At 41.6% G+C, this 27,873-nt stretch overlaps 1 protein-coding gene and 1 pseudogene across 1 annotated transcript in view; both read left to right on the forward strand.

Moving 5' to 3' along the window:
* The window catches only part of LOC116472404 (leishmanolysin-like peptidase), a 38,995-nt gene extending 36,890 nt beyond the window's left edge, over positions 1-2,105 (forward strand). The window contains exons 5-6 of the mRNA XM_058442784.1: positions 479-609; positions 1,799-2,105. Coding sequence (XP_058298767.1) covers positions 479-609; positions 1,799-1,837 — 170 coding nt within the window. The 3' untranslated portion in view covers positions 1,838-2,105. The remainder of the gene's footprint in view (positions 1-478; positions 610-1,798) is intronic.
* A 10,337-nt stretch (positions 2,106-12,442) lies between these two features.
* On the forward strand, positions 12,443-27,743 carry LOC116472405 (uncharacterized; annotated as a pseudogene).
* The last annotated feature ends 130 nt before the right edge of the window (positions 27,744-27,873 follow it).

Consider the following 27,873-nt stretch of genomic DNA (forward strand, 5'->3'; position numbering starts at 1 on the left):
TGCACCAACCTAATATCTGTGGACATCCAGGAGGTGACACAAGTTGAAGATACAAGAAAGTTTTGCAAAAGTTGCAACACCCCAAAAGTCTTCGTTATATAAATCTCTTGGCCTTGTCCTATCATGGGTCATTTGGAGGTGCTTCGTATTTAGACCATCAGTGAAGATGATTCTTACCTTGGTATCTAGTGATATAATGATTTTTAGGGCTAGTTCTTCTATATGTTGAACCTAGAAAACTTTGGGCCCAGTTTTATTCCCTTGTGTGTCTGATACAGTAATTTTCTCCCGTTAATTCCTTTATTGAGAACCTAGTGTGAGTTTGGAATCCTGTCTATGCTAATTTTTTAAACTTAAAATTTCCATGAAACATGTTTGATTTTTAAAGCAACTTTTAATCATAAAAATGGAATGCTTCAATTTCTTATTCTTTGAGCCAAAAGCCAATTTTTAAGGAGACTTTTCTTGTTTGCCTCAGAAATTTTTAAGAACTATGGTGCTGAAAAGTGTGGACCTCACTCAGTTTGTCTAATTCAGAAATCAGCATTTGTTATGGAAAAGTGTGAGAAGAAGCTGAGTTACCCAGACTGGGGGAGCGGATGTTATCAGGTAAGCTTACACATTTGTTTCTAGTTATACCAACTATTATGGAATTTTATCTCTTTCATGGTTTTATATTTTGAGTTATATTTTCATATTATGTCATGAATTTACTGATCAATAACTTATTTTGTTTATGTAAATACTAGTTTGGATGCTCATGTTTTATGAAAATATTGTCATTTCTTTGAGAAAAAATTGCCTCTTTAAAAATATATATATAATTGCTATAATGTTACTTCTGGGCATATATTCTGAGGAAATAATGGTAAATATGTAATTTTGTTCTTGAGCAAATACTGCTTTGTAATGGAAAAAATGTACAATTTTATTTTGAGGGTCTGAGGACCACATGGGTTATAAGAATTAGTAAACGAGGCTGGACGTGGTGGCTCACACCTGTAATCCCAGCACTTTGGGAGGCCAAGGCAGGAGTATCACTTGAGCCCGGGAGTTCAAAACCATCCTAGGCAACAAAGTGAGACCCTGTCTCTAAAAAGATAAAGAAAAAATAATTAATAACAGGGTTTTTTTTTCTCTTTGTAGTTGGAAATCCAAAAAGGGCAAACTACAATTTGTTGTTTCTTACTTTTTGTTTTTGAGACAGGGTCTTGCTCTGTCAGCTAGGCTGGAGTGCTGGTGCAGTCACGGCTCACTGTATCCTCTAGCTCCTGGGCTCAAGCGACCTTCCCACCTCAGCCTTCTGAGTAGCTGAGGCACTACAGGTGTGCACCACACACCTGACTAATTTTTTTATTTTTTGTAGAGAAGAGTTCTCACTATGTTGCCCAGGCTAGTTTAGAACTTCTGGGCCCTAGCAATCCTGCCTTGGCCTCCCAAAGTGCTGGGATTATAGATGCAGGCCACCATGCCTTGTCTACTGTTTCCTTAGTTATCTTATTTGCACATCTGATATTAAATGACTGCGTCACCTTATTAAGAACTTATAAGGATGTAGCCATTCTGTGACTTAGGAGCATCCAACTTAATGAATATTCTATACCCTACAAATGGATGTCAGGGAGGAGAGTGTAAACCTGAGAAATGAAGAATAAGCATTCTTTGTGCCATTTCAGCTGCAGGAGCTAAAAGGACTTTGTAACTAGATATTTAACTCTTATCATTAAAGTTACTTACAAAATTCACCATTTTCTATAACTGCTTGCTTTTTTTTTTTTTTTTTTTTTTTCGGAGACAGGGTTTTGCTCTGTCACCCAGGCTAGAGGCGATAGCGTGATCATGGCTCACTGCAGCTGCGAACTCCCAGGCTCAGGTGATTCTCCCATGTCAGCCATCTGAGTAGCTGGAACTATAGGTGCACACCACCACACCTGGGTAATTTTTCTTATTTTCTGTAGAGACAGGGTTTTGCCGTGCTACTCAGGCTGGTCTTGAACTCCTGGGCTCATGAGATTCATACCTCAGCCTCCCAAAGTGCTGGGACTACAGACATGAGCCACTTTGCCTGACCTGGTAATAGCACTATCAAGATAGATTTCACATACCATACAATTTATGTAAAATTAACTTCTTTTTTCTTTTTTGAGACAGGGTCTCACTCTGTCACCCAGGCTGGAGTGCAGTGGCTCAATCTTGGCTCACTGGAACCTCCACCTCCCCGGTTCCAGCGATTCTTGTGCCTCAGCCTTCTGCACAGCTGGAATCACAGGTGTGTGCCACCACACCCAGCTAATTTTTGTATTTTTAGTAGAGACAGGGTTTCTCCATGTTGGCCAGGCTGGTCTCAAACTCCTGGCCTCAACTGATCTCCCACCTTGGCCTCCCAAAGTGCCAGGATTACCGGCATGAGCCACCATGCCTGGCCGAATATTTCTTTTCTGTCTATCACAAGATATTCTAAGCTCACTTCGTTCTTTGTCTGCCCCTGACGTGGAATTAACCATTTCTCCAAAGATCTTTGGTTACTTTTAGTGGAGTGTGGTATTTAGAGACTAAGATCTGGGTGCTAATTATACTGTTGATTGCTATTGGGAATAGCAGTTGGGAATGGGAATACCAGTTTATCAGGCCCTCTTAGTAAGCTAGGAAATACATGTATATGTATCAGTTTGCTGTCATGTGTGTGTGTGTGTGTATGTGTGTGTATAACCATGAGTTTGCATCAGTAAGGTTGGTTTGATTCCATTGGTGTGAGACCTTGTCTCACACCAAAGGATTTATTTTAGTTTTCCACCGTTTCATATTTGTACTCCCTTTAACCAACAGTGAGAAATCCAGCTCCTTTACTTATTTGATCTGTCCACATCCCATCCACTTTCCCCCACTCCCATTACCCTCCTCACCCTGCCAACTCTGCGTGACCTCCAGGTCGCACACCTCCTCTTGCCTCTCCATGCAGATCACCTACCTTGCCTCACTTAACGGCTTTGGATGTAATTACTTTTGAGGAAGGGCAAAGGAGAAAGGGAGGGATCACTGAGCTTTTTTTTTTTTTCTTAAAATTGTGGCAAAATTTATATAACACAAATATTTCCATTTTAACAGTTTTTACACGTACAGTTACGTGGCATTAAATACATTGATGTTGTTGTGCACATTGCCACTATCTCACAATTTTTCATTATCCCAAACTGAAACTCTGTACTCACTAAACAATAACTCCCCATTCCTCCTCCCCCAGACCCTGACAACATCTATTCTACCTTCTGTGGATTTGCCTAATCTAGACAGTCCTTATAAGTAGAATCATACAATATGTCCTTTTGTATCTGACTTCTTTCACTTAGCATGATGTTCTCAGAGTTCATCCACATTGTAGCATGTATCAGAACTGTATTCCTTTTTGTGTCTGAATAGTACTCCATTGTATGGATATGTCACATTTTGTTTCTCCATCTATCAGTTGATAGACCCTTAGATTGTTTTCATCCACCTCTTGGCTATTGGGATATTGCTGCAGCAAACACTGGCTTAGTCCCTGTCTGAGTCCCTGTTTTCTGTCCTTTTGGGTATCTACTCAGGAGTAGAATTGCCGTATCATATGACATTTCTATGTTTAGCTTTTTTAGGAACTACCAAACTAGGTTTTATTTTTTGTTGAGGGGTTTTTGGTGTTATTTTGAGGTTTCCTTTTTATTATTATTAATAGACTTTATTTTTTAGAGCAATTTTAGGTTCACAGGAAATTTGAGCAGAAGGTACAGAGAGTTCCCATATTACCCTGCTCCACACACACTTGGGCTACCCCACTGTCACCATCCTGCACCACAGAGGTATTTTGGGTACAATCGATGAACCTACATCATTTTCCAAAGTCCATATTCACATTAGGGTTGACTCTTGGTGTTTTACATTCTGTGGGCTTTGACACCTGTATGATATGTGTCCATAAATGAATTGTTGAAATGGGCTTTGTTATGAGTTAAAGATTGGCTGTTTGTGGCTAAATAATTGCTAAGACTAACATAAATAAGAATAAATGAAATAAAAAGTGGGATGAAATACTTCAGGTGAAATACTTCCAAGGGAGACTGTATTATCTCCATATAAAACAGACCTTGAAGCTTATGTTTTCGTGTCAACTCTGTGTTCTTAACATGTTTTTCCCTGATGAAACTGAGATCATGGACCTTATCACATCACCTTTTGTGCTGATGGCACCTTTTAATATAAATTTTTAAAGTAATTTATATATTTATTAAATAAGCAATTCACATGGTGAAAAATTCAAAAGATGCAAAAGAATGTACAGGGTACAGGAAAAGCCTTTTTCCAGCCCTGTCTTTCAGTCACTCATGTCTCCAGTTTATGATCCCTCTCCCAACAACTCTGCATTTCAGCTATGCTGCTTCCAGCACTGGTCCCAGTCTCTATAATTAGAAACCAGAATGATTGTTTTCTACTCTCTGTTCTATAAAGACAGATCAATAAAGACTAAGTCTTTAGATTGCTCTCCTATTGAAATCTCTTATATCTATTTTAAGTTTACCTTCATAGTTCAAGCCGTTATCATTTCAGTTTCCTAACTAATTTCCCTCCTCTCATCTTACTTCGATAACCACATTGATCCTTTTAAAATTTTATACATGCAAATAGTTTGAGTCAAATTTGTTGTCTGCTTTCAAAAAACTACAGCCTCAGGCCAGGCACTGTGGCTTATGCCTATATCCCAGCACTTTGGTTGGCTGAGGCGATCACTTGAGTCAGGAGTTTGAGACCAGCCTGGGCAACATGGTGAAACACTGTCTCTACTAAAAATACAAAAATTAGCTGGGCATGGTGGCCGTATGCCTGTAGTCCCAGCTACTCAGGAGGCTGAGGTAGGAGAGTTGCTTGAACCCAGGAGGTGAAGGTTGCAGTGAGCCAAGATCGCACCATGCAGTCCAGCCCGGGTGACAGGGTGAGACTCCAACTCAAAAAAACAAACAACCAAAAAAACTAGAGCCTCTGGTATTAATTCCCTAACATTTATTACTTCTTTCCAGAGTCTTTGCTTTCAATTCTTAGTTGTTGTTTTGTTGTGGGTGGAGGAGTCAGGGGAGACTTACTATTTGCTTTCTTATTTTTATTACTTTTTTGAGATGGAGTCTTGGTCTGTTGGCCAGGCTGGAATGTAGGTGGCATGATCTCTCGGCTCACTGCAACCTCCACTTCCCTGGTTCAAGTGATTCTCCTACCTCAGCCTCCCAAGTAGCTGGGATTATAGGCACCTACCACCATGCCCAGCTAGATTTTCTATTTTTGGTAGAGACAGGATTTCACCATGTTGGCCAGGCTGGTCTTGAAATCCTGACCTCAAGTGATCCACCCGCCTCTGCCCCCCAAAGTATTGGGATTACAGGCATGAGCCACTGCACCCCACCTGCTTTCTTATTTTTAAAAAGCTTATGTTATTCTTTCATAAGATTTGAATTTCAAATAATATTAGCTGTTGACTTTGGAAAATAAGAATTTAGTTTGTTCACCTCCTCCTCTTGCTGTGTTCACTTCCTATTTCTCCATTGTATACTTCTTGTTTCCCCATCCTCCCAGTGGTGATTGTGGATAAATATGTATTCACTGTTTACATTACTAGGTCTAGGCAAACGTGCAGCCTTGTAGTATGCAATGATTACTTCTCCAGTTCTCCCCAGTATTTTGTTTTCTCTGGATTTAGGAGCTGGGGGTGAAGGGGGACTTAAAAGGGGAACTACCCGGAAGGACTCAAGAACGCAAAGACAGAGCTACTGGGGTTATCTGGCTGGTCAGCAAGGGTATGTGGCTTCCTCCGCGCTGCGGAGCCTCCCAGAGCCGGGTCACCCATTCTGCCAGCTCAAGTCTGTTGTCATGGAAACCAAATCTTCCAACTTAAGAATCTGGGGGCGACTTTCTAGCGTGGGAGGAAGGGTGGTGTGCACAGTTGCTGAGATGGAAGCAGGGTTTTGTTACTCAGAGCCAGGCTGCGGAGTTTTCTTTGTATTTAGCACTAATTTAAGTCTTGTGGGGTCTGCTGTGGTTAAGTCCCTTTAGCTTGAAACCTTTATGCCAAAATAGCATCGTCTCCCATTTGGGCTCATCTCCTTTCAGTACAACCAGATACTTGACGTATTCTATCGATTTCATCTTGAGGAAATCTCTTCTGAACATTTCTGGCCTGTACTAATCTCGATTATGTAATCTTCAGATTGGCAGCACAGCTGTCATCTTGGGATCTCGAATGAGGATCATCCTGGAGGTCCCTCTGCCTCTCTCTTGTATTGGATCCCCTACTTCATGGATTTTGTGTCACATTATTTTTTTGGAATTTTTAAAATCTTAATGGAACATATCTTCTAGTGGATTTTTGAGGAGTATGTGACAGAGAAAAATGTTGAGACCTTGCGTGTCTGAAAGCATCACTGTTCTACCGTGATCCCTGCTGATAGCGTGGGAAGGCAGAACTTCACCTCTGCTCTCAGGGTCTTCAGCCAGGCCTGAGAATGAAATAGGCATAAGCCAGATGAACAGGAGGAAAACATACACATTTATTTAAGGTAAGTTTTACATGACACAGGAGCCCACCCACATGAGTAAATGAAGACTCTCAAAGTGGTAAAACCTGTATGCTTCTATACTACGTTGAACAAAGGGGGACAATTATGGAAAAGTAAAATATATGGGAGGGGTGCTAAAGGAAGATAAGAATTACTTTAAGAAGGTCTGTTTGTTTGTACAAAATTATTTGGCTTCAACTCCCTATATTGGTGATAAGAATGTTTCTTTTCTCCTGGAAAAGGAAGGACATGTGGGAATTTTATCTTCTGCTTTCAGGAGGAAAGGGGGTGTTCAGAACAGTCTTGTTGGGTCTGCTGTGTTTAAGTCCCTTTAGCTTGAAACCTTGATGCCAAAATAGCATATTTTGGGGTAGCGTGTTCTGCTATCCTTCAATAGCTTGGGTGGGTATAGCTTTCTTTTTGAAAATTATTTTCCTAATGGGTGATTGGATGCAGGAAAAAAAAAGAAAATTATTTTCCATCAGAATTCTGAAAGCATTTTTCCTTTGTATGCTAACTCTCAATGTCATTCTGAGTTTTGATTGCCAGAATCCTTTTTCTTTCTTCTCTGGGAGCTGGTAAATTCTTAATTTTAACATCTCATGCCACATCCCCACCTGCCACAACCACCACTATTCTAAAATTTAATGGGTTGATTCTATTTTTAACAGCCTCTTCATATTCAAGAAGTGACTGGGGCCTGGCATGGTGGCTCATGCCTGTAATCCCAGCACTTTGGGAGGCCAAGGCGGGCAGATCATTTGAGGTCAGGAGTTCGAGACCAGCCTGGCCAACTTTTTGAAACCCCTCGTCTACTAAAAATACAAAAATTAGCCAGATGTGGTGGTGGGTGCCTGTAATCCCAGCTACATAGGAGGCTGAGGCACAAGAATCACTTGAACCCAGGAGGTGGAGGTTGCAGTGAGCCGAGATGGTGCCACTGCACTCCAGCTTTGGTGATTGATTGAGTGAGACTCCATCTCAAAAAAAAAAAAAAAAAAAAGTGACTGGAAGCCAATTTGGAAGCTGTGAGCATGCACATAGGGCTTGTTGACTGTGGTCTTCCCTATAGGACTCTTTCCTCACAAAACCTTTGATAGCTGTGTCTTGGAGGGTTTCCCTTTTGAGTGATCAGAGTTGTCAGAGAAACTGCCAATATCCTGCCTGGAGTCTATATGCATAGCTGTGAGAGTTTGAGGAACTAAGTCGATTTTGAATGCTAAGTAGTCTCAATATGTAACCTGTAAACTTGGAGTCCTTATTTTCATGACGGCATCCCAGCTCTCACCTGTACTTGGTTTCCCCTAGAACAGAAAAACTCTGTTTTACCCTTTCCAAAATATAAACCTCCGGTATGCTGGTGTATTAGTCTTTGTGTTGCTATAAGGGAATATCTGAGGCTGGGTAATTTATAAAGAAAAGAGGTTTATGTTGGCTTATGGTTCTGCAGACTAGAAGAAGCATAGTGCTGGCATTGGCTTCTGGTGATGGCCTCAGGAAGCTTACAATCATGGCTGAAGGCAAAGTGTGGGAGGAGGCTTGTCACATAGGGAACAAGAGAGAGGAGGGAGGTCCCGATCTCCTTAACAACCAGATCTCCAGGGAATATGTTACTGAGGGGAGGGCACCAAGCTATTCATGAGGGATCCGTCCCCATGACCCAAACACCTCCCACTAGGTCCCACCTCCAACACTGGGAATCACATTTCAGCAGAAGATTTGGAGTGTACAGATACCCAAACTCTATCAGCTGGGTTCAGAAGAAAGAGTGATCCAGCCGCTCGTAGCAAGGGAGAGGAATGCTGGGATCTGTTTCTGAAATAAATAGATTTTAATCTAATCCTTTTAATTGTAGCTCTCACTTCTTGGTACCAGGTGTGGGCAGTCCTAAGCCTTCTTTGTGTCTTTGTGTTCTGCAGTGCAAATCAGGTTTCTTCTTGGCTTTTCCTGTTGCTGGATTTTTTTTTTTTTTTTTTTTTTTTTTGAGACGGAGTGTTGCTCCGTTGCCCAGGCTGGAGTGCAGTGGCGCGATCTTGGCTCACTGCAAGCTCCACCTCCCGGGTTCACGCCGTTCTCCTGCCTCAGCCTCCCAAGTAGCTGGAACCACAGGCACCCGCCACTACACCCGGCTAATTTTTTTGTATTTTTAGTAGAGACGGGGTTTCACTGTGTTAGCCAGGAAGGTCTGGATCTCCTGACCTTGTGATCCACCCGCCTCAGCCTCCCAAAGTGCTGGGATTACAGGCGTGAGCCACCGTGCCCGGCCACCTGCTGCTGGATTTTGACAGCTTTCTTGAGTCTGTTATGTCTGCTACTTGTACATCTACCCTCCTGCCCACGCTTAATTCCCAGAATTCCACAATGATAGTACTTCAACTTCAGCAAAGGAGTTTTCCTCTTGTCCTATCAACACTCTCATATAATTCTCATCTCTAAGCTATGTACATTCTGCTTCCCAACCCATAACATCTACCTTGTAGTGATTCATATCCTGTGTATACCCTTAGGATATAAATGCTTTTTCTTCCATGAAGCTTTCTAATATTTATTCTTGTTTCTATCATTTATTGACTCTTAACCATAAAATAGTATGGTACTGTTCATTTTTTGCTTTTTCTTCTAATTTCAAAATATTGTTAATATTTTAGAAAAAAATATTTTATTATTATTATTTTTGAGACAGAGTCTCACTCTGTCACCCAGGCTGGAGTGCAGTGATGGGATCTCGGCTCACTGCAACCTCTGCCTCCGGGTTCAAGCGATTCTCATGCCGCAGCCACTCGAGTAGCTGGGAATACAGGTGTCCACCATTACGCCTGGCTGACTTTTGTATTTTTAGTAGAGGTGGGGTTTCACCAGGTTGGCCAGGCTGGTCTCAAACTCCTGACCTCTGGTTATCCCCCTCCCTTGGTGTCCCAAAGTGCTGGGATTACAAGTGTGAGCCACTGTACCTGGCTGAAAAAAAATATATCCTACTCATCTTTCCTCAGTTGAAACTGCTAGAGGGCAGGCACTGTATCAGGTACTTTTTTGGTATCCTTTTTAGCACCAAGCACAGTGCTCAATCAAGTCTCCTTTAAAGAATGATGACATTGCACTGAAGCTGTGGTGATGCTTACTTGATGTGGATCATTGAACGATAGACTCACAGAAGAGGTCACACTTCATTGTTTTTGTCAGAGCTTAAAAGAAATTTTCGAAAGAGTGATATATTTCCACTTAAATGATAGAGGTATTTATAAATGACTCCATTTCAACTTAACTGATGATAGACTTATTTCAAAACGACTTCAAATGTAGTTTGAATTCTTCTTTTGAAATTATTTTTAGAAGTAGTTTAATAGTCACTTAAGTAAATCAATCTCAGTAATTTTGCATCACACCTTCTATTAACCAGTTTAGTCAACTACCTTTACTGAACTTGGTTCTGGGCAACTTTGGGCTATTTGCAAAAATTACATCTACTTGCCAAGTAAAAATTTGCTACCATCAGACAGGTTCAGAAGCATGCACTGACTTAGAAGGTAGTTCCAAGAGAGAAGTTTCAGAAATATTTAAAGTGAAGTAGTATAATTGAATGTGAAGTGTTTGTAGAAAACAACTTTGAAATTTTTTTTTTAATAGTTAAATTTTTGGCTGGGTGCAGTGGCTCACGCCTGTAATCCCAGCACTTTGGGAGGCTGAGGTGGGCAGATCACCTGAAGTCAGGAGTTCAAGACCAGCCTGGTCAACATGGTGAACCCCCGTCTCTACTAAAAATACAAACATTAGCTGGCCATGGTGGTGCACACCTGTAGTCCCAGCTACTCAGGAGGCTGAGGCATGAGAATTGCTTGAACCCGGGAGGCAGAGGTTGCTGTGAGCTGAGATCACGCCACGGCACTCCAGCCTGGGCAACAGAGTGAGACTCGGTCTCAAAAAAAAAAAAAAATTATATTAAAATTAAAATAATTACTATTTCTAAATGTTTTAAAAGTTAGCAGTAATGTGTTTGCTTTTGCTTTTAAAAACCGATTTCATTAGCTATCACTTGCAGGTGAGATGTGAGTCTAGCCTTTAAAGACAAAGTCTAGATAAAATTACTGTGACTGTGCAGAGGATTTGGGGTAGGGAGAAAGAATGAAGAAATTTACTGTTCTGCATTTCTATGCTGTATTCTTGTTTGTTTATAATAAACACGTTATTTTTATAATTTATTAAATTATAAAAATTCATTATAAATTTATTCCAATTTATAAAACGTGTTATTTTTATAATTTCAAACCCCAAATAAAATTCGACTTATGGCTGGGCGCAGTGGCTCACACCTTCAATCCTAGCACTTTGGGACACCAAGGCAGGGGGAATCACTTGAGCCCAGGAGTTTGAGACCAGCCTGGGCAAACATAGTGAGACCCTGTCTCTACAAAATAATTTTTAAAATTAGCTGGGTATGGTGGCATGCACCTGTAGTCCCAGCTACTTGGGAGGCTGAGGCAGGAAGATTATTTGAGCCCGGGAGTTTAAGGCTACAGTGAACTATGATACCACCACTACACTCCAGCTTGGGTGACAGAACAAGATCCTGTCTCTAAAAAAAAACTTTTTTTTTTTTGACTTAGAAAAGTTAGTGACTTTTAGAGAGAGCAACTTGTGTTTGATAGAGATTTTAGCTGACGTGTACAAGGACACTGGAATTCACAGAAATGTTATTCTTTACAACTTAGCTTTGAGGGGTCTGTGAATTCAAATTGTATTTAAAGCTCTGTGTAGGCTGGGTGCAGTGGCTCACACCTATAGTCCTAGCACTTTGGGAGGCTGAAGTGGGTGGGTCACTTGAGTGCAGGAGTTTGAGACCAGCCTGGGCAACATGACAAAACCTGAACCCCATCTCTATAAGAAAATATGAAAATTACCCAGGCATAGTGGCACATGTTACTCAGTTTGTTTATAATAACAGTATAGTCCCAGCTACTCGGGAGACTGAGGTGGGAAGATCACCTAAGTCCAGGGTAGTCAAAGCTGCAGTGAGCCGAGATTGCCACTATATTCCAACCTGGGCAATAGAGCAAGACCTTGTCTCAAAAAAAAAAAAAAAAAAGCTGTGTGTGTGCGTGTGTGTGTGTGTGTCCCCTTCTAATTTTTGGGGAAAGATTCTTAAAAAGGTGCTAGACTCCAAGTTGAAGAACTCCTGCCACAGAGTGTAACCCTTTTAGAACCTGAATAACTTAACCCTCTTTATATGAGGTTAAAGATATGCCCACACTCCAAATTGTGCTTTTTATAGCCAATGTTTTTAATAAATGTTAACATATTTTCCTGTAGTTGAAGGAGAAATCTCATATACTAGAATCTTACTGACCTGATTTTTTTTTTTTTTTGTTCTGTTTGAAGGTTTCTTGTTCTTCCCAAGGTCTGAAGGTTTGGGTCCATGATACTTCATATTTATGTAGTCAGCCTGGGCAGGTCCTCCCCGTCATATTCAGATGAATGGCTGGATTCATGATTGAAACCTGCTCTGCCCATCGTGTTGGGACTTCTGTGAGGAAGGACTGTCTGTGAGGACTTTCTGTCCTCCAGAAACAGATCCTCCAGCTACTAACCTGACCCAAGCTCTGCCACTGGGTGAGTACTCTCTATGGTTGGAATAAAGAGGGAAAAGCAAAGGAGGCAAACTTCTCTTATAAAATGTTGAAATTTCCCTTTAAGAAAACTCTGAAACAAGTTGAATTTCTTCCCTTCTTTTATGGGAAAATCCTCCTTCCCACCGTTATCAGAAATTGAAGATCGGTCAACTTGACACTTTTGGGTAAGAGCAAGGGTGAGGAACCTTTCTATGTGAAGAACCTCTGAGTTGCACAAAACTATTCATCAAAGATCACAAAAAGTGAATGTTTTATCCATTCATTTGGAAATTGAAGGTAAACAAAATTCTGTTCATTAAATACAAAAAGTGATTAAATATATCTTAGTCATATCATAATCAGCTGAAGTGAAGGTGAAGGAAAGACCTGGAAAAGATACTCAAAAAAGGAATTGGCATACCCACAAAGAGGAGAAAGATGCAAGGAGACACAAATACACACGCACAAAATGAGACAGAAAGATGTGGGCTGGCAAAGACCAGGGGGGTTTCATTGAGGAATAGCACCATGTACTCGTTCTGTGTGACTCCAGAGAATGGAACTGGCACTAAGAGATTGAAGCTGTAAGGAGACAGATTCCAGTTAAATCCTTTAGAAGCAGGAGGGGAATGCAGAGGACGCCCTTGAGAAGAATGCATTCCCCATAAAATTGACGGTATTCAAACTGAGGCTGATAACGCATTGTTGAGAGTATAAAAGCAGAATTCATGAATTCACAATTAAAGCTTTGATTTAAATGACCTGTGAGATTTTCATGGCAGTTCGACATTTCAGATTATGAACAATAAAAATGTTATGCAGTGTTTCATTTTCTCAACTAGAGGTGTGTTTTAGGTGGAACTGCATTGCCCTTTGCCTAGTCCATGGTGTGACTGAAAAGAGAGGGCCACACTCAGTTTTCAAGTCAAAGTTTCTCCACCTCTAAGATTAACTTCCCTTCTTTTCCAAATCCTGAGGCCTTCATCCCCCAGGGGGATGTAAGCAGAGGATGAGTTTTAGAAGATGAGGACCTGTGTTGGGGGTCCCCAGGAGCACCCTAAGTTTGTTGGTTCACCAGAAGGACTCACAGGACTCAGCTGCTCATCATAGTACTCATGGCTAAGATTTGTTAAATGGTACAGAGCAAAATCAGCAAAGGGAAGAGGTGCATGGGGCAAAGTCCTGAGGAAACCAATTCCCAGACACCAGCAAAGGCCCTCCTTGCAAGCAGAACTTTGTAAAAATAGTAGTCTCAGGCCTGCTGTATTAACTCTTTTCTACACAGTACTCCAAGTGAGTCAGTGGAGTTTTCTACAGTTACAATAGTAATGACACAATGAATTATTTGATATAAAGTCTTAGGTCAAGGCAGGTGGATCACTTGAGGCCAGGAGTTCAAGACCAACCTGGCCAACATGGCGAAAACCTGTCTCTACTGAAAATACAAAAATTAGCCGCACGTGGTGTCATGCACATGTAATCCCAGCTACTCAGGAGGCTGAGGCAGGAGAATAACTTGAACCCAGGAGGTGGAGCGAAGATCGCACGACTGCACTCCAGCTTGGCCAAGAGAATGAGACTGTTGTCTCAAAAAAAAAAAAAAAACAAAAAAAAAAACAACAAACCCATGTTTATTGTTTAAAATATTTAAAAGGACAACTTATCCTAAAGTAAGGTCATGTTGGCCTCATCTCCCTACTGCTATGAAAATCTTCCCATTATGAGAGCTGTTTTGGGAAATAGTTTACCTATGAGGACACCTCATGGCTGAATTAAAATATATCCCTTGTGCCCAAAATCTGTAGAATCTTCTGCTGTTTCCAAATCAAGCCTGATTGATTGGTGACATGAATGGATGGGTACATATGTAGAAATAGGGGACCATAAGTCCCTGAGACAGTCCATATGCTGTTGTCATTATTAATAGTACTTTCCCTTGTATTCTCAAAATGTGCTAGTTTTAGGGCAGGGCAGGGCCAAAAGGAGAAACCAATCCAACCTCAGAATGGACAAAAGCCTCACTGCCACAAATGGCAACCACCAAACAGTCAGCAGTGCTTCTGGAAAAAAAGGTTTCATTCTGCAGAAGAAAGCTCCTGGTTTGGCTTCTTTCTGAAGCCAGGGAGGGGTACCAAGCCCAGCCTGTTGGGGTCAGGAGGGAGAGCATCAAGATTAATAGCTAATGCCTGCGGGGCTTAATACCTAGGTGATGGATTGATAGGTGCAGCAAACCATTATGGCATACGTTTACCTATATAACAAACCTTCACGTCTCGCACGTGTAATCTAGACCTTAAGATAAAATAATTATTTTTTTAAATCACCTTCTGTTTTAGCTTCTTAAACAGAATTTCCATTTTCAGTTGATCTGTACTTAAGTCTCCATGTCTTCATTTCCAAATACATTTAACATATTTATTGTCATTTCTAGGCATTTCTTATATCTGCAGAAATGTACACAACTAGTAAGTCAAGTATTTTTAAGAGTAAATATTTAATAATTGTTTAAACAGATATTATGTTATGGCATATAAAAGAAAATCTATAAACTATGATCCTCTCAGTTTCAACTGAACATAGTTTGAAAGCATTCATATGAAATTATAATCTTAGATAAATAATATGAAGAACAATTTCATGGCATATATGGCAGGTAAAGTGATATTATAGCCATACAGTTTTTTGTTTTTTTTTTTTGAGATGGAATTTCACTCTTGTTGCTCAGGCTGAAGTGCGATGGCATGATCATGGCTCACTGCAAATTCTGCTTCCTGGGTTCAAGTGGTTCTCCTGTCTCAGCGTCCCAAGTAGCTGGGATTACAGGCATGTGCCATTATGCCTGGCTAATTTTATATTTTTAGTAGAGATGGGGTTCACCATGTTGGTCAGGCTGGTTTCAAACTCCTGACCTCAAACGATCTACCTGCCTTGGCCTCCCAAATTGCTGGGATTACAGGCATGAGCCACCATGCCTAGTATAGAGTATTATATTATTTTCAAAGTCTTATTCCTAGAGCCATTTATTGACTTTGGCCTAAATAACTCAATATGATATCTCTGAAACTTTTTTGACATATGGGGAATGATAGTGAGGGAAGGGGGTTAGATACTTTTTACTAAGAGATAACTTAGTGCCATTTAAGGAGGAACAAAAATAAGTTATCAGAAAAATAAAAGTAAGATGAAGTGCAAAGTTCTGTGGCAAAGATGATGATAGTAAATAATATATTTTTGTGAGTCATGGTACCTTTAACTTTGTTCTTAAAATTCTGAGTAATTTAAGGGTTCACATTTGAAGAATCTACTGCATTACAGATAACATTTTATTGCAAGTAAATGCATTTCAAAATTTGCTATTGGTTTTGTATTAGATTATTCTCAGCCTACTTCATTATCAAGCTATACTATTTTATTCATGCAGTTTGATGATCTTACGGCAGAGAAGGAAGCTGTATCTTCAAAATGTGTCAATTTGGCTAAAGACAATCAAGTTCTTCAACAGGAGTTATTATCTATGAAAAAAGTACAACAGGAATGTGAAAAACTTGAGGATAAAAAGATGTTGGAAGAAGAAATATTAAATCTTAAGACACATATGGAAAACAATATGGTAGAACTTAGTAAACTACAAGAATATAAATCGGAACTAGATGAAAGGGCAATGCAGACAGTAGAAAAATGAGAAGAAATCCATTTACAGGTTAGTTTTTAAAATCAGGTAAGTTTATCTGTAATGTGCTTTCATTTATTTCACTGCAAATTATATTTTGGATATGTATATATTGTGTTTCCTCTGCCTCTCTTGTAGCAATTTGCTTTGTAGAGTTCTAGAAAAAAAATGGCGTCTGTTTTTTCTTTTAAATATTTAAATTTCCATTATTATTATAATAAAATCAATCTTTCAGAGTAATGATTCTCACTATGGAGTCATTTGATGATTAAGACCAGTTGGCATAAGAAAAAGTTGTGATTTAGAAATTATGTGATACTTTTGAATTGGTCTTAAGCTACATTGTTGGTTGATCACTTTTTAAAATTATGAATGGATTCCGTTACTTTTTATATGACCAGATTACATTAATACTAACATAATTATGATTTCAAATTTTTATAAGTCAGACTTAATTCTGAATTCAGTTATTAGTTTTGATATTGCTGATAAACATTCTAAGCTTCAGCCTCTTTTTTAACATATTCAAAATTGCTCTTTGAATCACTGACTCAAAATGAAAGGCAACAAACATGTAATAATTAGGTTGTAATTGTTTTAAAAGTATATTCTTTTCATTTGTTTTAGAAACAAGCACAATATGAAAAACAATTAGAGCAGTTAAACAAGGATAATATGGCTTCACTAAATAAGAAGGAACTCACACTGAAAGATGTGGAATGTAAATTCTCCAAAATGAAAACTGCTTATGAAGAGGTTACAACCAAATTAGAAGAATATAAGGAAGCCTTTGCAGTAGCATTGAAAGCTAACAATTCCATGTCAAAAAAATTCATGAAGTAAGTCAAAACATACACTCATAGAAAATGAATTAAACTCATTAATTTGTTTTGAAAGCATAATTTTTAGTGAGATGGCTTCAGGATATTAGTAGGAAGTGAATGCTGATTTGACAACGTAATTTTGGAAAATAATGTTAGTAAATAATCTTACCTTTAAAATGTTAGTCAAGGATAATTTCTGTCTCTCCTCTTTTTTTTTTTTTTTTTTGCTTTTGTATGGCTTTTTTCCCCTGAAAAGTCTCGTGTAGTTAACTTAATCTGTTAGTTTTTTTCACTAAGTATTTTTGAAGCCTTATAATTAATAAAGTGATCTTGTTATAAAATTACTTGTCAGAATTTCCCTAAATAGAAATATTAATGAGTTTATTTTTCAGTAGATCACAACCTAAACCCAAAGTGTCAAGTGGTACTGCTACTCTGGGCACAATCATTTTTGATTGTGATCTTTAGTATTATCACTAGAGGGTGCCTCAAGAAAGACTATTTGTGTAACATTTTCAAGATGTTACAGAAAGGCATCCTTGTGAAATAGGGAATAATGATCACAGGAATTTAAAGAAGTGTAATTCACAAAGTGGTTAAAAAATAACACCTTGTTCAGCCTGAAGGCGTGTGTGGAAGGCAGAAAGAACAAGCCCCACCTCCAGTGCCTTGGTCACAGTGCCGGGGGCTAATTGCCTTCAGAGATGCTTTAGTTCTTTTTGCTCACCAACCAGACAATCTAGTTCTCCCCTAGGAGTTGTTGCTCTGAATTATTTCTCAGTGCCAAATGTTTAATCATTCCTAGATAATGGGTGAAATGTACAAGGGTGAAACCTAAAACTGGTTTACTAAACACAAGTATTCCTAGATTTTTTTCATTCATTTTAGTTTTCTTAACCTACATTAAGGAGTACAACATGATGTTTTGATATAATTACTTCTAGTGAAGTGGTTCTTATAATCAAGCGAATCAACATATTCATTTTCCCACGTTGTTACCCTTTAAATACAAGTATTTGTAATGGAATCTTCAGAATCTTAACAATTAGAGCCATTTTGGAAGGCAGCAAATTTTACCTTTTGAGCCATACATCACTGATAGCCATTTCTCTTCCCTGTCTACTTTGTTTGAACTGCTTGTTCAGTAGAAATCACCTTAGAAACACAGGTACTTCTTTAGAACGATTTTAAAATTATAATTCCTTACAACAGATATGCTCTCACACACCTTCGGTGTGAAAACACTGCTTAGTGGGTAATTTGGTTTACTCTCAGGGCAAGTTTTTAAAAACTGCAAGTCATTAAGAATCATTTAAGGAAAAATGAAACACTAAGCATTTGTCTTTGCTGTCTTTACAGATCGAATAAGAAAATAGCAATGATCAGCACCAGGCTCCTTATGGAGAAAGAGTGGGTGAAATATTTTCTCAGCACTCTTCCTACAAGGCGAGACCCAGAGTCACCTTGTGTTGAAAATCTTACTAGTGCAAGACTCAACAGAAAATATATTCCCCAAACGCCTGTAAGAATTCTTACTTCAGACCCACAGACTTCAAATAACTGCAAGAACTACTTGACTGAGGTTAGTTATATGACCGTTTCTCTTTTGGGTTTCATTTCTCTAATATAATTCTTGTTTTTAATTTGGTGAAATACTGAGTTGTTCTGTTGACTTATGCATGTTAAGATCATAATTAGCTGTGTTAACACAGAAAGGAAATGGGAACTTTACATTTTTTAATTCCCTGGAGCTCTCATTTTCAAGAGATACCCATTTACTCACTGTATTCAATAAATGTGACTAAACTGACATGTTTAAAATATCTTTAAAAGCTGCATTTAAGTTAGGTTTTACAAATTGCATGTTATTGCCTGATAACTGACAATATACTTTGAGATGCTTTGGCTTGCTCTCTAATTGATTGTAGTTTAGCTGTGGTTCACACCACATTTTTTTTTTTTTTTTTTTTTTGAGGCAGTGTCTCACTCTGTCGCCCAGGCTGGAGTGTCATGGCACCATCTCAGCTCACTGCAACCTCCACCTCCTGGGTTCAAGCGATTCTCCTGCCTCAGCCTCCTGAGTAGCTGAGACTACAGGCGCCCAGCATTACACCCAGCTAATGTTTGTATTTTTAGTAGAGACAGGGTTTCACCATATTGGCCTGGGTGTTCTCGAACTGCTGACCTTGTGGTCTGCCTGCCTCAGCCTCCCAAAGTGCTGGGATTACAGGCATGAGCCACCACGCCCAGCTCATGTCACTTTTAAAGTTTCTTTGCACCAGCCAGGCGTGGTGGCTCATGCCTGTAATCCCAGCACTTTGGGAGGCCGAGGCAGGTGTGTCACAAGGTCAGGAGTTCAAGATCAGCCTGGCCAAGATGGTGAAACCCCGTCTCTACTAAAAGTACAAGAAAAAAAGTTAGTCAGGTGTGGTGGTGGGCACCTGTAATCCCAGCTACTAGGGAGGCTGAGGCAGAGAATTGCTTGAACCCGGGAGGTGGCGGTCGCAGTGAGCAGAGTTTGCGCCACTGCACTCCAGCCTGGGTGACAGGGCAAGACTCCGTCTGGAAAATAAAAAATTTTAAAAAAAGTTTATTTGCACCATCTCAACTCTTCTCACCCATAAGCACAACTGAGTGATTGGCATCCAAATACTTTACCCCACATATGGATGATTATTACGTAGTAGAATCCAAAATAATTGCATTTTATGAATTACACAAAACACTAAAAAGTTCATTTCCATTTTTATGTTAAAAGCTTTGTGGCCGGGCGCGGTGGCTCATGCTTGTAATCCCAGCACTTTGGGAGGCTGAGGCGGTCAGATCACGAGGTCAGGAGATTGAGACCATGGTGAAACCCCGTCTCTACTAAAAATACAAAAAAATTATCCGGGCGTGGTGGCGGGCACCTGTAGTCCCAGCTGCTGGGAGAGGCTGAGGCGGGAGAATGGCGTGAACCCGGGAGGCGGAGCTTGCTGTGAGCTGAGATTGCGCCACTGCACTCCAGCCTGGGCGACAGAGCGAGACTCCGTCTCAAAAAAAAAAAAAAAAAAAAAAGCTTTGTGCTTGGCCAGGCGTGGTGGCTCACACTTGTAATCCCAACATTTTGGGAGGCCGAGGCAGGCAGATCACCTGAGGTCAGGAGTTTGAGACCAGCCTGGCCAACATGATGAAATCCGTCTCTACTAAAAATACAAAAATTAGCAAGGCATGTTGGCAGGCATGTGTAATCTCAGATACTTGGGAGGCTGAGGCAGGAGAGTCACTTGAACCCAGGAGACAGAGGTTGCAGTGAGCCAAGATCATACCCCTGCACTATAGCCTGGGTGATGGAGATTCCATCTCAAAAAACAACAACAACAACAACAAAAAGGTTTGTGCTTTTCTTACATAAGAGTACATCCTCTGACTATAAAAATCCTGGAAGAAAACCTAGGAAATACTCTTCTGGACATCATACTTGTCAAATTAATTTATGGCTAAGTCCTCAAAAGCAATTGCAAGAGTAACAAAAATTGACAAATGTGATCTAATTAAGCTAAAGAGCTTCTGCACAGCATGAGAAACTATCACAGATTTAACAGACAGCCTAAACAATGGAAGAAAATGTTCACAAATTATGGATACAGCAAACGCCTATTATCCAGAATCCATAAGAGACCTAAACAAATCAACAAGCAAAAAATAAATAACACCAGTAAAAATGGGCAAGGGACATGAACACTTCTCAAAATAACACATGTAAGTGGCCCACAAGCATATTAACAAATGCTTACCATTGCTAATCATTAGAAAAATGTGAGACAAAACATCAGTGAGATACCATTTCCTACAAGTCAGAATGACTTTTGTTAAAAAGTTAAAAAAAAAAAGATATTGGGGAGGCTGTGGAGAAAAGGGCACACACACCATATGTGGCAATGTAAGTTAGTTCAGCTACTATGGAGAGCAGTTTGGAAATTAAGAACTAAGAATGACCATTGGATGCAGCAACCCCATTACTATACTAAGGGTATACCAAAAGGACAATAAATCATTGTAACAAAAAGATGCATGCACATGTATTTTCATTGCAGCACTATTCACAATAGCAAAGACATGGAGTCAATCCAGGTGCATCCAAGGTAGACTGAAAATCCAAGGTAGATTGGAAAATTCCATATATACCATGGAATACTATGCAGCCATAAAAAGAACAAAACCATGTCCTTTGCAGCAACATGGATACAGCTGGAGTCCACTCTCCTAAGCAAACTAATGCAGAAACAGAAACCAAATATCTCATGTTTTCATTCATGTGGGAGCTACACATTGGGTGCACATTGTCATAAACATAGGAATAATAGACACTGGGAAATAAGAACGGGGAGGGACAGAGTGGGCCAGGGTTGAAAAACTACTTATTGGGTCCTATGCTCCCTACCTGTGTGATGGGTTCAATTGTACCACAAACCTTGGCATCCCTCGATATACCTTTGGAAGAAACCTACACAGGTACCACCTTAATTTGGAATATAAACCAGAAAAAAAAAAACAAGAAAAATTTACTATAAAAAAAGTTTACTATAAGTAGAGAATATAAATTTCATTTTAAGATAAAATTTATTGAAGTAAAAAACGGATTAAACTTTTATAAAGGGCAGAGTTTTGCTAAGAATTTCAAAGCAATGCATTCATTGCAAAAGATGACTTTAATTATTTAATTTTTTTTTTTGTTTTTTGAATCAGGGTCTCACTCTGTCGCCAGGCTCGAGTGCAGTGGTGCAATCTTGGCTCACTGCAACCTCCACCTCCTGACTTCAAGCAATTCTTCTGCCTTAGCGTCCCTGGGACAGGTGTGTGTCACCACGCCCAGCTAATTTTTATATTTTTAGTAGAGATGGGTTTTCCCCATGTTCGTCAGGATGGTCTCAGTCTCCTGACCTCGTGATCTGCCTGCCTTGGCCTCCCCAAGTGCTGGGATTACAGGCATGAGTCACCACGCCTGGCCATTGTTTAACATTTGTACTAATAAAACACTACCTTTCTAAAATCATGCATATGCAATAGACCAATATTAACTGTATTTTTGTCAGATTACTCTAAACAGCATTACACATACATCCTCTGTTATCTAAACTTAAGGTAGAAATTTTACTTTATTTATGTGATTATTTTCCTATTTAAGCAAACTTCAAGTTATGTCTAGTCACTAAAAATACTAAAGGCCACATTTTGTAAGTGATATGTTATTTTCATGATAATGTTCCTTGTTTAACTTAAACATTATTATTATTTTTACTTATTTTAGATGGAGCCGGACTGTGTAGAACAAATAATTAGAGAAACAAAGAGAAGTATTTGGCCAAAATTTATCAATTAAATTTAGGTTTATTTTAGAAATAAAGTGTAAATAGCAAATGGCATTCCTTTTCATTGTTGGGTTAGTAGGTACTATGTCAAGTATTTTTTTTCTTATATACACACATCTAATGAAAGATGTGAAAACAAAAACTTTCACAGAGAAGACTTTACTTATGCACCATAAATTCATCACGTTCCATAGCTTAAAAAATTCCCAAGAAGTCTATGCATCTCTTTTTCACTGGCTCTACAATTTCTTCACTTTTGCCATCCTCATGGAACTGTCAGCCAGCACAGTGAAACAATTCTCAGAAAACAAAGGCATCATCAAGTTCTCAGGGTTTTGGTAGAGAGTGAAGGCCGACAGACTTCAGATTCATTCAGAAATCCTTAGCTGAGCAATAACCCTTCATAAGCAGTCACCTGACGTCACATTTTAAATCTCCTGTCATGTACTGTGTCATTGGCTTACGTCTGTTCTCAGGAAAAGTTCCGAATTTTTCACCATGAAATAAAAACACCCACGTCAATGTGATTCTTGTCAAGTTACTCAGCCTTGTCTCTTGCCACTTACTGCCCTCTGCCCTTTGCTCTAGCACCAGACTGGACAGAGTGGAACTCCTCAGGGCTCTTCCTCACCTCAGGCTCTTTGCCTTCGCCTCTTCCCTCTATCTGGCAAGCTTTTCTTTGTCCTTCAGGTATCAACCTATGTTATCTCCTCCACCAGAAAGCCCATGATATTGACATAAAAGTGGGATCATGTCCCTGCTGTGTGTTCCAGTAGTGCCCTGCTGTATACCTGTCATGGTTTCTATGACTCTATATGGACTTTGCCTGCCTGTCGGTTTTTTTAGGTTATAGCATATGACTATTGGGAGGTGGACCATACCATCATCTTGTAATTTCAGTGCTGGTTCTAGTACCCTAGCACGTGGCTGTTGCTTACATGAATGAAGAATGAAAAAGCTCTGATATTTAAACACAATTAGAATTAATGCCATGTGTAAATAATCTAATAGTAATTTTGTATTGTAAATGTATATACATATTTCTCATTCTTATTAACTCTGATAAAGTTCTCAACTCTTTTGTTTTTAAACTCACACTTAGTTAACTGAAGAGTTTTAGGTAAAGAACATAATTTTTTCTTTTTCTTTCCAGCTGTTGCTGTGTTGGACACTTGTTCCCATCTACTTTCTTCTCCTAGAATCCACTGGTAAGCCACATCTAATGAAGAGAATATTTAACCATAAAGTCTTAAGGAAAAATTATATGATTTAAAAGATTATAAAACTTTATTACTGGGCTATTTACACAGCATTTTAATTGTTTCTCATAAAATATATAACATTACAATATTTACTGAAGTAGGATATTTTTGTATCATATGTATGATGATAATTTATAGGGTATTTTAAATGATGTTTTTTAGCCTCCTTAAGTTTTAAGTGGATCTTGCAAATGAAAACCAGTATTATTGAGTTTGACATACTCAAATTGCCCAAATGTCAGCTGTTTAAAGAGCCAAACAACCAAGTCATCATTGATACTTTAGTAAAGGTCATTGAAGACTTCTTTGCATTTTCCAGTTTTTATGACTTAGGAGAGTTAAGGAGTACCTGCCAGGTTTGTCCATGCTAATGTTATGATTTTCTTTTTGTAGTTCAACCGTATTTTGTATGGAGATACTTTGAGGCTCTGTAAATACCTCGTTACTCCTCAGAACCCACTAGATTTAGCATTTCATGGATGACTTGTGTTTGAACAATTATTACTATGATGGTTGCCAGATGATTATTTTCTTATTCTCTTCTTTGTTCTACATGGAGAAATAAAACCAATAAATAAGGGAAAAGGGAAAGCTCATGATTCTGGTGCTCCAGTTCCCCAAGATTAGGCCAGTGGTAGACATTTCAAGCTGACTTTATGTCTTTTTGATTTGTCCCTGTTACTTTGGCAGCACTTTTTTACTTTCTGGCACAAGATGTTCTAAGCAAATCTTGTATTTTCTCTGCCCCAGCCCTGGAATGAGTAATTTTTCTTAGAAGCAGAGGTGGAGCCACTGAGGAAGCACAGGCGAGCCCTCCCCAGCATGCGCTCACTAGTCCCCAACAGAAGAACTGCTGCCACATCCACTGAGGTACCAAGAAACTACCAAAGGGTCTTCTGGCTGTCTGGGGACCATCCTCATTTGGTCCCCTGGCTCAGCCTCAAAGGTTGTGGATTAGTCTTCCTGTAGCCTCTGTGCTGTGTATTTAGATCGGGGCTCTGTGGGAAGGGCCCTTGGAGACCCAGCAGCACAGAGTGTCTCGTCTGCCAAATGTCCCTCCCTTCCTTGCACTCTGACACTCGGGAATAGGGTAGATGGCGTGTCCAGGCAGTGCCAGGCCACCTCACTGCCTCCTTTGAGATGGGCCCAGAGGACCTTTGGGGGTGAGTGTGGAACTGGGCACCTGGAGCCTGAGGCCGACTGTCTCTCCCTGTGTCTTGGAGGAAAGCCTGTGTCCCAAAGAAACCCCCTGGGCCTGACCTCTGGGCACACATGCGGGAGGGAGGGTCTGTGAGCTGAGGGGGTCATTGTAGTAAGACTTTCAGCACCGCTGCTCAGGGGCCTGGTCAGTGGACCATGGTCAGAGATGACCTGGTCATCAGGACCTGGCCAGTTGGGACCTGATCAGCAGGGGCCTGGTTAATGGTGGCCTCCTCAGTAAAGGCCTCATCAGTGGGGACCTGGCGACCTAGTCATTGGAAGACTGGTCAGTCGGGGGACCTGGTCATTGGTGGCCTTATTAGTGGGGCCTGATCGGTTGGAACGTAAACTGAAAAACTGGTTGGTGGGGCCTATACAGTATACTAGGGGCCTGGTCAGAGGGGGCTCGGTCAGCTGGGGACTGACCCATGGAGAATTGTTCAGTGGGAGGTCGAGTGAGTGGCAACCTGGTAAATTGTTGTCTTGTCAGTGGGAACCTGGGCAGTGGGGACCAGGCCAGTGAGAAATTGGCCAGTGGGGTCTGGCCCATGAGGCCTATGAAGTGCGGGCGTGGTTAGGAAGACATGGTCAGTGGGGAGTTGGTCAGTGGGACCTGGTCAGTGGAGGAGTGGTCATTAGGGGCCTCTTCAGTGGGAACCTGGTCAGGGGCGGCTAGTCAGTAGGAACCTGGCCAGGTGGCCACTATGTGACCTCAAGCAGGGGGTTTGTCTGTGGAGCCTCCTTGCCTCCATCTGCAGGGAAGGTGAGTCAGGGCACCCTGGAGGGTGGCTGGAAAGAGAAGGTGAGAAGATGTGTTGAATCCAGCACTGCTCGGCAGACCTACAACTTTACACATGACCTGTGTTCCACCTAGAGAGGGTGCCAGCCTTCTCTGCTCTACCCGGTGCCCCTGCCCCTCGTCTGTCTGCATCCCCAGGACCACCATGGGTGGGGAGGGCAGAGATTGGGGAGCACCTCTAGAGGCTCTAATGCTGGCCACGGGCCCTTGTGGTGACAGTGAGGAGGACCTGGGTGCACCCGTGAGAAGCTAGTCTTGCAGACACACACATACGTGCGCACACACACACAGGCACACGCACATGTACAAACACATTGCATGCACACATGTCAGTTTGGGGATAGAGGACACTGACTCTGGGCCCTGTTGACCCAAGCAGGCTCCCATCGTGGTGGGTTGTGTCACCCCACAATGTCACTGTTGCTGAGCCCCCATCGCCTCTGTGTTATAGAGCAGTTAGAGACACACAGCAGTGTCTGTGAGTGGCTCTGCATGAAGGACCGTTTTCTAGCTGAGAGGCACATCTCAACACAGCTGCCTGATTAGACTCAGGTGAGTGGGACCTGCTCTCTTCTCTTCCTCCTGGTTTGGGGACAGTCGCTATCAGGTGGGTGGTTTTGGCCTCTGGGCAGCTACTGAGGGTAATCCCTGAACACTCACCAGGTGCCTGCTCTGTGCTGACAGTCATCTCATTCATTCTCGCAGCAATTCCATTCTGCATCTTTTCTAATCAGCCCCGTGACCACCCAGGACAAGCCCATCAAGGCCATGTCACCAGGCCCAGTCCGGCTCCATGATAACCAAGACACAGGTCCAGAGACAACTGCCCTGCATGGTGCCTGCATCTGACCCCGCCGGGTGGGTAGCGATGAGCACAACATGCAAGAAGCCAGGGCAGCATGTGGCCAGCTGCCCTGCAGCCCCAGATGGCTCCTGGGGCTTGGGAAATCATTCTTAAAGAGGAAGCAGGTCACTTTGAGGTCCCTGGAGGGAAGGGTGAACGTGCATCCCAACAGCCCTGGCAGCCAGCAGCATGCCATACATCTTCTCACCCAACCTGTGTGACAGAGGCCCCCTCGTGGGGCACAAGTCCCGTACCTAAAGGGTCCTGTCCCAGTCGGGCCTATCCTGGGCCCTGGGAGGGGAGGGGCACCATGGGCCCCCCTGCAGCAGCCAGAATTACCACCCAGGGGACTCGGCCTTCTGTGGCCCTGGCCAGACTTAGAATTTGGCCCAAGATAAGACAAGCTCACTCGGAACAGCTTGTCAGTACCCGGGGCCTGTGCATGCCAGGCAAGGCCAAGCTGGCTCAAAGAGCAACCAGCCACCTCTGCCAGGGTGTGCTGGGAGCCAATGGACCAGCCACGAACCTCACCTATTCCAGGAAACAGGGATGGCCAGGTTCCCACAGCCTGACCGCCACCTGATGGCTGATGGAGTGGAGCCCTGAGGAAAAGCAGATGGCACTGGGGCCCTACCTCCAGGGCAGAATAACTGATTTATCCTGACTGGCATCAAGTGAGGTTGGTGGCTGGTCCACCTGCTCCTGGCACACCCTTGCAGAGGTGGCTGGTTGCTCTTTGAGCCAGCTTGGCCTTGCCTGGCGTGCACAGGCCTCAGTGCAACAACTGTGCTGCAAATGGAGCCACATCGAGGAAATGAGGAGCAGGCTCAGGAGCGGGGTGTGCGCTGCCTTTGGGGCTCCAGTCCATGCATCAAGGCTCCTACAGCACTGTGGGCTTCTTGGGTGCCAAGAGGCAGACCACAGGACATCTTGAGGAGGACTCTATGTTCAAGTGCAGAAGGGGCCCAATCTGGTGGATGAACCGCACAGCCAGCTTCTGGGTGAAGGCACAGTGCCACATCTTCCTTCACTTCCTGATGTGCCCCACCATTGCTGAAAAGACAGCCTGGAGACAGGGCAAGAGGAAGGCCGAGAAGGATGAGGTGGTGAGTTCCAGCTTCTTCCTGACCCTGAGCCCACCCCTAGGGTGGCCCTCAACCTTTAGGAGTGGGAGAACAAGATTGACAGCTTCAAGTTCTTCACCAAGAAGATGGACAACAGGGCACTCAGCTCAACTTCACAGCCAATGAGTTGACATGCAAGTTGATGATGGTCACAGCTTTAAGAAAGAGCATCAGAAGGCAGCCAGTCCTTCTTCCACCTCAGCCAGGCCTTGGAGCTGTAACAGGCCATCACTTCACCAGAGATGCCTTCAACACCATCGGTGAGCTCTTTGCCAATGAGCCCAGCCAGGAACTGGACCCAGTCATGGCTCTCTTAGTCCTGTCTCAGGGACACCAGACCCACATCCCGGACATCATCCACATACACAAGGAAGCTCTTACCAAAGTCATGGAGAGTAGGCAACATGCAGCAGACAGAGGTGCAGAGGATGATAACGTCAGAATCATAGGAACAGTATTTTTTTGGTGAAATTCACCACTTCCATCCAATTTGAGTGAGAGACATGAACTCACAGATGAAGGATTTCTTGCAACAAGAGATACTGTTTTTTCAAAAAGTCACCCAGGAATTGATAGTGTTGAATGACTAGATACTCCACTGTGGAGTTTCCAGTTCAAGGATAC

This window comes from Hylobates moloch, unplaced genomic scaffold (genome assembly GCF_009828535.3).
Source record: "Hylobates moloch isolate HMO894 unplaced genomic scaffold, HMol_V3 SCAFFOLD_8, whole genome shotgun sequence".
In the NCBI taxonomy this organism is placed as follows: Eukaryota; Metazoa; Chordata; class Mammalia; order Primates; family Hylobatidae; genus Hylobates; species Hylobates moloch.